The sequence below is a fragment of the Myotis lucifugus genome, unplaced genomic scaffold (genome assembly GCF_000147115.1).
Source record: "Myotis lucifugus unplaced genomic scaffold, Myoluc2.0 scaffold_451, whole genome shotgun sequence".
Classification (NCBI taxonomy): Eukaryota; Metazoa; Chordata; class Mammalia; order Chiroptera; family Vespertilionidae; genus Myotis; species Myotis lucifugus.
The window spans coordinates 528,042-544,106 of record NW_005871499.1 but is presented as its reverse complement, the minus strand read 5'-3'; the positions used below and the strand labels follow the sequence as shown (position 1 = coordinate 544,106).

Below are 16,065 nucleotides of genomic sequence, written 5' to 3'. Positions count from 1 at the left end.
AGATGCCTGATTACATCTGAATCTCAGATAAACAATGAATAATTGCCTTTGTATGACTATTCATTCCATATGTCCCATATGATATCTATTTACTAAACCTTAAGTGATGTGGCCATATAGCTTCTCTAACCTCATCTCCTACTATCCTCTCCCTTGCTAACTTTTATCCAGCTACCCTGGCCTCCTTGCTGTTCCTTGCATACAGACTCCCACTTTAGGGCCTTTGAACTTGTCATTTCCTCTTCCCACAACACTCTTCTCTCTGGTAGCTCTTTGACCAACTCACTCACCTTCTAGTTTTTGCTCAACTCTCACCGTCTCAATGTGGTTCAACTTAATCACCCTATTTAATCCTATCACCTTCCCTTCCCTTTTGGGGACATTCTCAATCACTCTTTTTTTTTCTATAGTGCTTCTCACCTCCTAACAGATGGAATATAGCCATATTAATGTTGTTCAATCAAACTGGACCACAAGAAAAAGGTAAAGAGGTAAAAATGATTGTGCAGGAAAAATCCTGTCTGCTAATCAGCATAGAAGAAATGTCATTTTATCCAGGAACTTATTATGTTTATCATTTATTGCATGTCCATGGGCAGATACATCTGTCTCTGTTCTTCACCAATGGTCCCAATAGCTTAGAATGGTACCTGGCACATAGTTGCCACTAAATGTTTATTCGATGACTTAAGAATATTTCACTAATAAAATATTGTCCCACTAGGTTGGTTATAATAAAAAACAGATAATAACAAGTGTTGGTGATGATGTGTATAAATTAGAATCCTCATACACTGCAGGTGGGAATGTAAAATAGCACAGCTATTTTAAAACACAGTTTGGCAGTTTCTCAAAAATTAAACATAAAGTTACCATATGACCCAGCAACTCCACTTACACACACACACACGAGAAATAAAAACATATGTCCACACAAAAGCTTGGACATAAATTGTTCATAGCAGCATTATCCATAGGGGGTACAGCTCAGTGGCTCAGGGGTAGAGCATTTGATTGCTTATTCATAATTGCCAAAAAAAGTAGAAACAATTCCAAATGTTTATCATCTGATGAAAGGATAAACAAAATATCCATTCAATAAATATTTTTCTGCATTAATATAAAGTACTGATGCATGTTACAACATGAACCGTTAACATCATACTTAGTGAAAGAAGCAAGTCACAGAACACCATATATTCTGTGATTCTATTTATATGAAATGTCCAGAATAGGAAAATCTATAGAGGCAGATGGTAGATCAATGATTGCCTTGGGCTGAGGAGGATGAAAGATTGGGGGAGGGAGAATGATGAAGCTAAAGGGTATGACGTTTCTTTTGGGGACAATGAAAAAAATTCTAAAATTGATTATGATGATAGATGCCTAACTCTGAATATACAAAAACCACTGAATTGTATACACAAATGAGTTGTAAGGTATATAAATTATACTTCAACAGAGATGTTACTCCAAAAAGAGAAATGTTGAAGTAGACTTTCTCAGTATTCAATTTAAACAATTATCTACCTGCTGCAAGGCACATAGGGCTATAAAAATAATGTGTTTACTATCAATTAATCCATAATGTGGTAGAGGAAACACAACAGACATTCTGAAGTGGTATAAATTGCCAACAAAGCATAGAGAAAGGCAAAATGAATTCTCACTAGATATATTTTAAATGGTTTTGAAGAGGTGTAAAGCTTTGAATGTCTGGCCTTGAAACATGATTATGGCAAGTGGAATGGTAATAAAAGATATTTAATTTTTATTTAGCACATATTTATGCTGACAACTATAAAGATGTCTAAATATGCTATTAGAATTCCAATAATCCAATCTGACCTTTTAGCATGTGAGGAAATAGATTCAGAGGGATTCAATTAATTGCTCAAGTCAACACCTTGGTTAGTGGAAAAGTCAGCCAGTATTTAAATAAAAATATTTCTGATGCCAAAGCCAGGTTCTCTTGCCATCTGGGCAGAGGAAATGGCATGGCAAAGCTAGAGATGAAAGTAGAGGACCTGTTTGGGGGAGCGTCAATCCCTCCGGTGTGGTTAGAAGGGAACATTGGGAAATGAAGATGAAATGGTACGTTTGGCACAAACCATAATGAGCTCTAAGCACAAAGCTAAGGAGCCTGCACTTCATTCTGAAGGCTTTGCGTGGAGGCGAGCACATTCAGAGCTGGGCTTTCAGTAACTTCCTGTGGCAGGATTTAGAGGAAGACCGTGGGAGAAGAGGCTGAGGGTAGAGGCCAGGGACCAGGGCAGTGGAGGGGAAATAAAAAGAGGGGGACTGGTTATCTTTCATCTTCATTGGTTCTTGCTCACTAAGCTTTGTTGTCCGTTCCCATGGTTCCAACCATCATCATGCTGATGATTTCTCAATCTTTATCCCCAGTACTGACCTTTCTTCTCAACTTCACTTTCTATTTCCAGCGGCCTCATGGATAAAGATCCTTCTGGATAGCTTACGAGCATGTCAAACTCAACTCATTAAAAATTTGTTTCTTTAGACCTTTTTATTCACCTCTGTTCATGAAATCTCTGTCAACCAAGGGATTTGAAGTGATCTTCAGACTCATGCTCTGACAATCCACTTCTTGTAATCACGCTGACTTTATCACCATTCTCCAAACATACTAAATCCTCTGAAAACTCAATGCCTCCATCTAGTCTCTTTCCTGCCTTCCAGGTATTCCTTCTTCAAGATTCGCTCAAGCACTGCCACCATCTGACTCCCACAGACATAGCCAATTAGTTGATCCTCTCTGTGCTCACAATACTTTGCTATGAAAATGTGTCGATTTCTATCTCAGCCTCTATGACCTTATTGTCTGATGTATTTTTTGTATTACCAGAATCTGGCATTAGCAGCTGGTAAACAGTAGGCATTCAACTAAAGTTGACAGAGTAATTGAATAAACCCATAGAGACTGGAGAGGAACTTGGAACAAAAACTTAAGAGGGCATGACATGCAATTAGAGGTATACATTTCTGAGGAATTAAGAACGGCTCTGAATTCCCTGACTTAACTGAGTTGAAGGTAATATCACTAAAGCAAGAGAAAAAAAAGAGATTTTGGAGGGAGGATACATTTGATTTGGGATGTGCTCAGTTTAAGATGCCTGTAGAACAACCAAACTAGAGTGTTAGGTAGGAGGCTGGAGCTTCGAAACAGAGTTCTTTTGTAAATATACGAATCCAAGGGTAAATGACATAAGATGAACAATGAAAGCCAGGGTATTGGATGAGATGACCAAGGTAGAAAGAAAGGAAGCATAAGAGGAGCTTCATGTGCTCAATACTAGCTTTTCAGGAAAAATAAGACTATATTTACGCTGTGTTTCCCACACAGTATGACTAAAGTAAGGGCACACAGCCACCTATCACCCAGGCATCCCAATTCATCTTCTGTTTTGTTTTTCTCCACAGCCCTTGTCATCATTTGACCTTCTACATACATTGGAAAGTAACCTCCATAATGGCGGTGCTTTTTATCTATTTTTGTTCACTGCAATAGCCTGGCACAAAGTAGATGCTCAATAAGTAATTATTGAACAAATAAGTGAGTGAATGACTTTATATAGATAATAAGGGCCTAACATACTAAGAGAGAAACATAAGCGGCCCCTCTCTCATAAGATAGCCTTTATCTCCTAGTAAATCATCTAGAACGATCTTTAATTCTAGGAACCTGGCTATCCTTATGATAGGAATTCTGACATCAACAAATCCTTTCTCCAGTTGGTTATTTTGTCACACCTGCTCTGTCGACATCTCCTTTCCACTGAATTTTCAGCCTCTAGTAATTCAAAATTAATCATTATCGCAGACACCAGAGCCAATTTGTTTTCTATGTTTACTGCTTCAGCTCTGTCATCTGCTAATTATCACCCTATCATGACCGCCTTTTGGATCACTAGTAATTGTTTTCTGAGTCATAACTCTCAAACATCTGGTCATTGCCTTCAAGGCTAGAAAAGTCCCATCTGCTCTCATCGCCTGCCACAATATCTACCTCCTCTGTTGCTGCTACGGGTGTCGCTAGGCACACTCCTGAAGCCAATTCTCTCCCACTGCGGAGATTCTCTCTTCTGCTACTTATACACTAGCCCTCTTTGGATCACAACTTAACACCCAGCTCTCCCCAGAACCATTTGTAGATTAATCACAACTATGTTATAGGCTACTAGCACAGCCCCCAGATATCCCAAATGTTTAAATCATCCTGGTAATTAAGTTCATATAATGTATATGGTATATATTAAATCTTATATGTGGTAAGCAACTCCAGGAATGAATGCATATCTGGATACATGTTATCATAACACCGATCACATGTTTTGTGCTGAACTGAAGGTCCTTTCAGGGCAGAGAGTAGAGAACCTTAAGCTACAGGGATTAGCAGCTAAAAAGTGCTGGGCACCACTTTTTAATATTTAAAAATGTTTCTATTTTAAATGTTCACACTAAATTCATTCTACTTTACAACATTTTATTTGTACGAATATAAAAATACAATTTAAATTTACTCTTAGGTTAAATTACCTAAGTGGCCACTCAAATTTTTGCATAAACATGAGGCTTCTGAGACATGAACCACGTATCAACATCCCCTGTGCCTCCTGGTTTCTCTGCATCCCCTCAGGCATGTGTACGCCAGAGACCATACCCCGCATGTGACAAATACTGGAATAACTCGGAATTAGTGCACCTAGATATTTTTGCCTACATTATATAGTTTTTTAGTACTTACTTGTTTTAACTTTCTTTTATAGGTTTTAAGGCACATTGGCATAAAGACAATGTTAATTTGGAGCTGAATAACTGGATAGTCATTCATTAAGAAAATATTTATGAATGATCCCCAATACATGCTATGGAAGCATAAAAATGGATAGGACATAGGTCTGGAGCTCTTAAACAAGAGAAATTAACATGTATTGAGTGCTTAATCTCAGCTAAGCATTGAGCTAGGACTCCTGATAAACAGATCTCAATTAAACTCACCAAACCCCCAAATGTGGCATTATATTACCATTTTCCAGATAAGGAAACAATAGTTCAAGGTGAAAGAAACCTTGGCCAATATCTAGCCAGGACATGTCTATAAAGTTCATGCATCTTCTATAATCCTATATAATAAAACCCTAATATGCAAATCGACCAAACAGCAAATGACCAGTTGCTATGATCCATGCTGACCACCAGGGGGCAGATACTGAACGCAGGAGCTGCCCCCTGGTGGTCAGTGCGCTCCCACAGGGGGAGCACTGCTCAGCCAGAAGCTGGGCTCAAGGCTGGCAAGTGCAGCGGTGGTGTGGGAGCCTCTCCCGCCTTCACAGTAGTGCTAAGGACCCCTCGGGGGATGTCCGACTGTCCCACAGGGAGCAGGCCTAAGCTGGCAGTTGGACATTCCCCAGGGGTCCCAGACTGCGAGAGGGCGCAGGCTGGGCTAAGGGACCCTCCCCCCCACAGTGCATAAATGTCATGCACCATGCCTCTAGTAGAATAATAATGAATAGCATCCAACATAGAAGATAAGGTAACAAGAATATGTACAGAATCATATAGCTAAGGGTGATATGAGGGATTTAGGAACAGACATGTTTGATTCTGGTTAGTGAGATCAGAGAAGGCTTCATAGAATAATGGCATTAGACCTGGGCCTAAGAATGAGGGCAGGAGTTCAAAAGCTTAGGAGCTTGGACATTCTAGAAATTGGAGAAACACCATAACTGAGACCACATGGAGAGTTAAAGATGAGTAATACAGTTGGACTATAACTTGAGCTATAAATAAGAACACTGGGTGATAAGGTAAGCATAGAAAGAAGGGGCCCAATTGTGGGGCATCTTACATGGCAGGAAAATTAGAGTTTTAGAGTTACAGAATGCAATGCTCTTAATAGCTCTCTGAGTTCGGAAATGATGAATTCAAAGGGGAAAAATTAGTCTGGCAGAGCTGAGCAGGCCATTGCGGGTGAGCTAGGGTGAGCCTAAAAAAACCAAGGTGTGGCTATGGGAATATGTTAGTGCACCTGGAAGAGCAAAGAGCAGATACTAAAAATTATGGAGACGTTCCCAATCCAGATAACTGATGGGAGGTCATGCATGGCAATATGGAAGTCAGGATAAGTTGCTGGATTGGAGGGAGGAGATGGAAAGCCATGATGCACTGGTTTTTAAACACAGTCAAGTTGGCTGCTAGAAGTCATACCCTACTAAATGTCAGTCAACAACTGAAGACAAAGGACAGAAGCCTGGAGAGCGCTTGGAGCTGTGGTGTCATATTTGGCAATAAAGTGATGTTAAAGAGGAGGGCAGAGAGAAGAGACAAGGAGTCAATGATAAAATCAGAACCTCTTATCTAGGAATTTGGAGGAAAAATAGGACCTTGTGATGAAACCGGAGAATGTACAATTCAAGGTAGAAGGAAAGGTCAGCAGGAAATTAATGATGAGCTTTGAGAAAAACATTTCAATTTGGTAATGAAGGTTTTAAGGAATTTATAGGTTATAGGCTTGCTTTTTAATAACTATGAAAAGCCATGCCAAAACCGGTTTGGCTCAGTGGATAGAGCGTCGGCCTGCGGACTGAAAGGTCCCAGCGGCTGATCGATGTTTCTAACTCTCTATCTCTCTCCCTTCCTCTCTGTAAAAAATCAATAAAATATATTTTTAAAAAAAACTATGAAAAGCCAAAGAGAATTGTGACAGTGAAGGGAAACCTCAGAAGAGCAGGAATGGTGGTTCAGTGATGGCCTTATTATATTGTTCATGTTTTTTGCTTTTAGAATATGGGAAACAGGATCATGTCTTAGAATGAGGCTCACACCCTACTGATAACATTCTTAAAAAAAAAAACCCACCATTTTTTGGAGGTAATGCACTGACATAATAGTTATTATGATCATAAAGAAAAGGGCTTAGAGGAAGCAGTGTGAAAGCAAGACCATGAAACACAGAGATTTTCAAGGGCAGGATCTTTCTTCTCTTTGGAACTCACCCTTCAATACAGTGGTTCACGTCCCGAAATCCCAAAATTATTGTATGGCATCTTCCTTGGCTCCATCTCAATCTTGCTTCCTACCACCTAATCTAGACAATTTCCTTCCAGCAAGTCCCTCCCCCATCTTTGTGGAATCTGGTACCTGTCCTCACTCTTGTGGAAACTACTCTATCTAAAGCCACCAAAACCTTCTAAATGAGAAACCCAAAGGCCCTACTTCAGTTCATATGTTATTGACTTTCTCTGCTTTGATAATCAATAATCAATCTCTTCCCAAACTATTTTCTCCCCTTGTTTCAACATGCCATACACCCTTGGTTCTCCTCACATCACTTGGACTTGATGACTATTATGTGATCTCTTTCTCTTTTAACTTTTCAGTGGTGAGCTTTCCCACTTGGACTCCATCTTCTTTTCTCACTCACTCACGAAGTCTTTCTCTATACTCCAGGTTTTCCTATCATATGCAGGCTGAGGATTCCCCAATTACGGTCTCCATGGCAGACATTCTCTGAGTCTGAACTCATATGTGGATCTCTGTGCTGAATGCACCTGACTGGGGTGTTTAGTGCATACCTCATTTCCAGCATTTCCAGCTAAATTCAGTATATTCCTACCTAAAACTTTTTCTTCTCTAGTCTCAAACTCAGCTGTTGATACTACCATCTACCCAGCTACCCCAGCTCTTTCATATTCTTTCCAAATCATTGAGATTTAATATCTCCTAAATATTTCTTTCTTTTTAAAAAAATATGTTTTTATTGATTTCAGAGAGAGGAAGGGAGAGGGAGAGAGACACAGAAACATCAATGATGCGAGAGAATCATCGACTGGCTGCCTCATGCACACCCTATACTGGGGATTGAGCCCACGTGCCAGGCATGTGCCCTGACTGGGAATCAAACCATGACCTCCTGGTTCATGGGTCAACCACTGAGCCACACTGGTGAAGCTCTCCTAAATATTTCTTGATTCTTTCCTCAACCCTTAATGCTGCCACGACTGTTTCCTGAATCAAGGTTTCATTACCTTTCACTTGGACTACGGCAATAACCTCATCCCTGGTTACTCTGTCTCCAGTATTGTCCCCTGAGGAACAACCTCCCACTCCTGCCACAGAGCTCCAAAACAAAAATAAAACCCTGTCTTCCTCTACTTAACATTCTTTAATGATTGATCATCCTCTACAAGCCTATAGGATCAAGACCATGCTTTTTAACATAAAAGGCCACATATGACCTGGCCAACCTCCTCTCTTGGCATGCACTACTCAGAAATGTAAGCTCCAGCAACCCTGAGCTTCTTATCGTAACTGAAAATTATCATCATATTTTTCTTCCCTCCATGCCTTTCCTTACACCAGCCACTCTACTGCTACTTGATATGACTATCTCCCTTCCATCTTTTACCATTAGCTCTGGCACCATCTCTTCTAAGAAGCCTTTTCTGACTCTTGCCTGCCCCCTACCTCAACCTGACGAGATACAGCAACCTGTGAATTCGATCATTTCCCTTAACACATGACACAGAAATGATATTCATTGTGTTTGAATTCCACAATAGAAGAACATGTTTACTTTTTTGTTCCCTTAGAATGTAGCTCATTATTATAGGTTACGACTTGATACGCCTCCAACTGGTGGAGCAATGTTGGAAAGGTGTGGAAGAGCCACTGAGGGGAATGAGACAGTTGACAAAAGGCAAACCAAAAAGGGAATGGGATTTACTGAGGGTCCCATTTAAGTTATATAGGAAAATGTTGTAGTGAAGCTCTTATGCTTGTTTTGTGACTTTTATCAAAAGATTCTTCAGCCCAACAAGGAAGAATAGATGGCGAGTGTAATCTGGAGCTGGGGATTATTCCAGGATTGGAAAGGATTCTAGGATAACTAGGCCAGCTACAGAGAAAACTAAAGCCAGAAAGCTGCAGTATATGGAGAAGAGGGTAGAGCCAAAGGGGATGATGAGGACAAAGAAAAGGTTGGACCTGAGAGAGATAATGATGGGAGAAGGGAGGACAGTGTGTGTGTGTGTGTGTGTGTGTGTGTGTGTGTGTGTATGTGAGAGAGAGAGAGAGAGAGAGAGAGAGGGAGAAAACAGATACAGCAACAAAGTACAGAAATGAAAAGTGTCAGTGAGTAAAAGTTCAAGTTACTGGAAAAAATCATCTGTGAACTCATAACCTAACAAAATAAAAAATCATTCTGTTATTTAATCAATATGTTACTGTGATGAAAAATCTGTTTACCAGTTGATGGAACCTTTTGGCATTTTGCAACATATTCCATAGTCAGAAAATCATAGAAATTGCAGAAATAATGACAAGATAGCTTTGGGATGTAATTATTCTATCTATTTATGGAACAGAGAACCCCAGTCCAATGCTCAGTTACATAATCTGCTTCCATTTTGAAATAATTTTCCCCAAAGCATGGCAAGTAAACACCATTCTAGCCCCTCCTGGGCAGTGTCACCTATTATTTTAGTATCTTGAGAACACTTACCACAGATGAAGCAGGTTGTCTTTAGGATTTCTTCTTTTTTCTGTTTCTCACTTCTGAGATCAGCAAAAGTATCAATGATGACACCAAAAATCAAGTTAAGAACAATAATGATGACAATGAAATAGAAAAGAAGGTCATATACCACTCGGGCAGCAAACAAGGGCTCCTGAAATAAAAATGTAAAATAAAAAATATATATGCATACACATTTTCAATGCATGGTGATTGAGTATATTGTCTAACAAAGGGAATATATTCAATAAATATTTCTAAATTAATATAAACAATATTCCAAGTTGGAAAAATAAGACCCACTTTCTACCTTCATTTTCTTTAAATATAACGAGAAAAGCTTCACAGCCTCTTCCCAGAACCCCCTTCCATTCCCTGGGACTTACACCACCCCCATGGAGAGACTTGCTTTTTATTAAGTCATCACGCTAAATGCATTTTGGTGCAGTAGATGGCATCCCACAAGTTGCACAAAAGATATACAAATATCGATTCCAAAAGTCAAGAGATTAAGGAGTTGAGGAGGACCTAATGATTTGTCAAGTTCTGGAATAGGTTTTGTTCTTGGCCTTACATACAGGGTCAAGTACATACAGCTCAAGCTATTTCTACTTGATGAACAGTATTAAAGTACACATCGGAGGTCATGTAATCCAGCTAGGTCATAGAAGAGGAGACAGTAGATGAACTGACCACATAATACAGCTAGCCTGCTGGAGAACTGAGATTTTTTTTCAAGCTCCCAGCCTGGTGTTTGCAGCCAATGAGAAATTTTTCAGCCTTGCCACTTTAAGATATGAAATCTTGTTAGAATTTGTTTAAATGTTATGTTCATCCTGGATAAATAATAAAGGCTACTCGTATTCAGAGGCAAAGAGTAAATCTTCATGCCTGAGAAACCTGATAGACAAAAGGCAGTCTAGTTTCTGTTACTTACGTAACACTCAACTCCTCTATAACATCCATAACCATGATTTTGTTGCTGTAACACAATACACAGTTCAAACTTGGAAAAAGTTCCTAACCCCGCCAACAGTATAGGGTTTTAGGACATTAGTGATGTCTATGTAATCCTAGCATACAATTAACTGGTTTTAATGGCTACCATTATACTTATTAAGCAAACGACACAAGATAGTACCCTGAAAACAAAAAAAACATATATATTGTAAATGTTGTTAAGAGAGTTTTAAAAAGTGATTATGTGCTCCTTGAGAATTATACGTTTCCTCCTGCTCACATCTTTCGATGGCCTTCTCAGCACGTCGCCCACACCACCGCCGTTCCTGAGGCCCTGGTTCAGGACGGTGACGATGCACATCAGGAGAGTGTCACAGGTCCGTTCAATTCCGTCTTCATACTCTTCATCGGCTATAAAAACACACAAATTAAGCAATGCAGCACACTCATGCTTTTTGTTTGTTTGTTTTTAAAATATGTCTTTATTGTGGTGTGTGTTTTTTTTTGAGAGAGAGAGAGAGGAAGGGAAAAGGAGAGAGAGATAGGAACATCGATGAGCAACTTTGATAGGCTGCCTCCTGCACGCCCCCTATTGGGGATCAAGCCCACAACCCAAGCATGTGCCCTGATCAGAATCTGAACTGGTGACCTTCCGGGTACGGATGATGCTCAACCAACTGAGCCACACCGGCCAGGCCAAACTCGTATTTTAAAAATACACAATTTTCTACTTCCAAAGATTTTTTTTTTTTCATAACCGTGCCATGACATAATTTTCTGAAGTCACATAACATCTATTTTATATGTGGCAGCCCATGACTGACACGGACTGATCAAGCCACTGAAATAGTTTTTCCTTCCATTGGTGGAAAATGACAGCATGAGAAGGACAAACTATAAGAAATCTAATCTTCACTGTGCATTGTTGTGCCGTGGGGAGAGGATTGTGCTGAGACCTCCTGAAAACACAGTCAGCTCACCCAGGAACTAAAAGTATTGCAGGGAAAAGAGTGCAGAAGGAAGCTAAGCAGGCCTGGCTTCAAATTCTAGTCAGTTCCAGGACTGGGACTTGGGCAAGTTCCTTAACCTCAGTAGCCTGTCCTGTAAAATGGGAGGTTTGTCTAAGGATTAAACACTTCAGAGGATTATATTTTAGAAATGTAAAACACTCTGATTACACGGAGATTGGCATACATGTACTAGGTGCTTAAAATTCAGGCAGATGTTATTTCATTAATTTGCATAAGGTCTAAGCTTTCTTAATGACCAGCATGGAGCTATGGATAAAAAGCACAATGTATTTACGTGAACAATTTATTTTATACAAATGTATGTGAAAATATTTAGGGAGGAATGGGGTGAGAGAAAAAAGATATAACATGACAGAAAAATTCCCTGTCTTATGTTGTTAAATGGCAAAGTTACCAAACTTAGTAATACTCTCCTAGTCATTAAAAATAGTAAAAAAAATAAATAAATTAGACACTGGAATCAGGATTTCCGAATGTTGATGAGTCAGCAGAAATATATTTTCCTTGTTACAAAGTTAAAGAACCACAGTGGCACTGAATTTTGGAACTCTGTGGCCACAGCCCACCTGTCAAGGCCTGAGTGTAAAAACCACCACCACCAAAGGAAAAAAAAGAATCCGCCTAATTCCATCTACCTGATCCATGAACAACCCGTTGGGTATTCTGTTACAAAAGGCTGATTCTCCTCTTGTGAACTGACTTTACTATAACATCACTGGGATGAGGGATCCCAGTTGTTTCACTTGATTCGGAGCTATTTCTTTGTTAAACCACGCACTCTGGGAGGAGGGCTGAAGGTAGAGATGTGCAGGCACCAAGTGCAGCATCAAAGGTCTCAGCAGCGTCTGCGCTGGACCACTTACCTCAGAGGTGAGCCGCAAGGCAATTCAATTTTCTGACTTAGAAAGCAGAAGACATAAAACTGGTTTTGGAGGAAGGAGAAATGGGGAAGAGGCAGGGCTTGTGGTGGCAGCAGTCAGAGCAGCAGAAGAGACAAGGTAGGCAGAGAAAGCAGGGAGAGAGCTCAGTCTGCAGCGTGCCATTTAGGTTCCCGACACCTGGTGCTGGGTTCTAATGTGATGGCTAGGAAGAATGTGGAGAAAAACAGTTAGAAACGTGTAAGAGAGTTAAAGAAATATTTAAAGAGAAATATGGTTTTCTAGTAATGAGGTCAGATGGAATAGATCTCTACATTACTTTGCCACAGTTAGCCTTTTAATCAAAGCAATCTGATATCTAGTGGCAGGATCTGAATTTGTTTATTCAATCAGCCATGTCACACACATGTTTACTAAAGACTCATTGATGAGTACCATCTCTCCCCAAGAACTTAGAAATAAGGTTGTTTGTTCTTTAACAGGTGAGCTAGAAAATCCACGCACAACTCATGTGATTAGTCATTGTGAAATAAAATAAATTGGCTGCAAATACACAATGAGAGAATTGGCTTTCTGTGTAGCACATAAACAGGGGGGAAATGCCCAGGTCAGGTTAATGCCAGCAACAGTCCAGTTAGCACGCTCCGTAATAACTAGCGCACAGGCATGCCGGTTTTACATAGTAGGCTCTGTGAGCTTGGTTAATGAGATTCTATCTTTGTGAGACGGATCCACTCATAATATGTTAAGCCAAGTTCCCAGGCCTTCAGGCTGAAAGCCAGGCCCTGAGTCATGGCAAATTCACCTAAGTAAATGCCACCATGTGGAGACCTATCTACATAACCAGCTGGCCTCCCCAAGCCAAACCTGCCTCATTTCACTACATCAACAGCCCTGGGCTAGGTGCTAGGAACACAGGGGGGAAGATGAAAGTGTTGCAGCCCCTAGGAAACTTACATTCCCCCAGGAAAGGCAGGTCAGCAGGCGAGCAAAGGCAGTGCAGTATCACAGGGTACTGCAGAGGCAGGAAGGATGTGCCTCTCATGGGCTGGGGTGTCAGGGACAAGCATCCTGAAGGAGGTGGCACCTGAGTGGAATCTTGAAAGACAGGCATGTTTGGCCAGTAAAACCAGTGAAGCAAAAAACATTCCAGGCAGATCAAGTGGGAAGAGCAAAGGCAAAACAGGCATGAAAGCATACAGGGTGTTGGGGAACTGCAAGTGGACTGGAATGATGGGACTTGGGTGGATGCAGACGAGTGTGGGAGCCGTGAGAAGAGAAGTGGGCAGGCATCAGATTAGGAGGCACTCATACGCCAAGATGAAGGGTTTAAACTTTGTCCAGAAAGCTGTGGAGAGCCACTGGAGAACTTTCAACAGGGGCAAGGTGGTTTACCATGTAGGTGGCGAAACAGTATGAGGTAAAACATGTATTGCAGGTCCTTGAATAATGTCATTTTGTTCAACATCGTTTCTTTAGAATGATGATGAGATGCCACAGGAACTGAACTCTTGTTTACATCAATTAGCCTATGGTAAAACTGGTTTCGCTTTATGTCGTTTCCAAGAATCTATCGATAATGTCGAGTGAGGACTTACTGTGCTTAGGTAATAAGACAAATTAACATGTGATAAAAGCCACAGAAGCAGTGAAAAGAGATTGGAATAGGGAGAGAACCTTTAATACCATGGGGAGGCCCTCGGATTAATGTAGACTCCAAGTTTGCCTTGAATATTCATTCGATGGACTAAGACAGGAGTAGAGCATTTCACATGGCATGAGCAGAGAGCCCAGAGGTAAAAAAATAAAAATAAAAAAATACTCGCTGCTATGATGAACAGCAAATACACAGCATGCAGAAGAGTGGAAGATAAAGCTGGGAGCTCTCTGTGAAGCTCAAGAGAGTTTGGGATTTTATTTGATAAGCGATGGACCATGGTAGAAATCCTGAGTTGTGGGAAGAGAAGGACATATTCAAAGCAGTGATTTCTGACAAGTAATCTAGTGGTGATATAGCAGGTGAACTGAACAGGAGAGAATGAGCAGAGGTAGAAAGACCCCGTAGGAGGCAGTTGCCATAATTCAGGCATGATGTGCTGTGAGCCTCAACAGGGCAATGACAGAGGGGATGGAAAGAATGAATGAGTGGGAGCTGACAGGACTCCAGGCACGAGGGAGAAGACAGCGTTAAATAGCACACTGACGCTTCCAACCAGAGGTGACTTGAGAAAGAATGGTCCCACTAAGTCATAGAAACAGCTAATTCAGAAGGAGGAATTGGGTGTTCTGATGAAGATAAGGAAAGACTCTCAGATAGAAGATGAGAAAACATTTTAAAAAGCTAGAGAAGACAAGAAAGCTGGGAGAGTACTAGGATCCCAGATGAAGGAAGAAAATAATATAAAGATGGAAAAGGATCAAAAAATGTCAAATTACAGAAGGGCCAAAGGCAATGAGAATCAACAAAAGGTAGCTGGATTTCCCAATTAGGTCGTAGGTAATAAGAAGAAGATGACAAATAGTGAAAGAGAAGATGGTTGATGCAGAAATTGAAGGAGAGAGTGCAGCCAGTGTTTCATAGGAACATTTGTTGCTGAAAGGAAGAGAAATGATAGATTATTAGTTTGCAGAGGAAGGTTCAATTAGGACTTAGGAGGAACAGAGGAAACTGGAAGGTTCAATTAGGACTTAGGAGGAGAGAGGGAACTAGTGATAGCAAGGAAAAGATGTAAGAAAAATGGTCTAGCTCAGGGGTGGGCAAACTTTTTGACTCAAGGGCCACAATGGGTTCTTAAACTGGACCGGAGGGCCGGAACAAAAGCATGGATGGAGTGTTTGTGTGAACTAATATAAATTCAAAGTAAACATCATTACATAAAAGGGTACGGTCTTTTTTTTTTTTTTTTTTTAGTTTTATTCATTTCTAACGGGCCGTAGTTTGCCCACGGCTCGTCTAGCTAATGATGGCAAGGGGGTAATGATGAAAACAGAAGTAGTGATAAAAGAAGTGAAAGATCATGGTTGTTTACATGTGAATAGGAAGAATTAGTGGAAACAGACTTCTAATATGGAGACATTTGAAAAGAACTAAATATTTACATGTAAGGAACTTAGAACATTGTTTGGGACATAGGATGGAACAAATTCTAGGTATCATAATGATCATTATTAATAAACTAGAGGGGTCCCTCAGCCTGGCCTGCGCCCTCTCACAATCTGGTTCCCCTCAGGGGATGTCAGAGAGCCGGTTTCCACCCGATCCTTGCAGGCCTGATCCCCGAAGGCCCGATCCAGACAGGAGGGAGCCGGATCCTGTCATTGAGCGTTTGTCCCCTGGTGGTCAGTGCACATAATAGCGACTGGTTGACCAGTCGCTCAGTCATTTGGTTGCTTAGGCTTTTATATATATACTAGAGGCCCGGTGCACAAAAATTTGTGCACTCGGCAGGGGGGGGGGTCCCTCAACCCGGCGCTGTGCCCTCTCGCAGTCTGGGACACCTTAGAGATAATGAGCTGGTGGCTTAGGCCTGGCTCCGGGTGGGCAGACGCAGGACCATTCCTAGGCCGCGCTCTGGTTGGGGTCTGATCACGGTCGTTTGGGGAGTTGGGACGCCGACCTCCGTCACCTCATACCAAGGTGGAGTGGGAGGTTCCGATGCCA

At 41.0% G+C, this 16,065-nt stretch overlaps 1 protein-coding gene across 5 annotated transcripts in view; it reads right to left on the bottom strand.

The window, feature by feature from the left end:
* The window catches only part of ITPR2 (inositol 1,4,5-trisphosphate receptor type 2), a 417,029-nt gene that overhangs the window by 41,978 nt on the left and 358,986 nt on the right, over positions 1-16,065 (bottom strand). For all 5 annotated transcript variants that reach the window (XM_023744345.1, XM_023744344.1, XM_023744346.1 and 2 more), the window contains 2 exons: positions 10,776-10,906; positions 9,524-9,689 (listed from right to left, as the gene is read on the bottom strand). In XM_023744345.1, the coding sequence (XP_023600113.1) occupies positions 9,524-9,689; positions 10,776-10,906 (297 nt within the window). The remainder of the gene's footprint in view (positions 1-9,523; positions 9,690-10,775; positions 10,907-16,065) is intronic.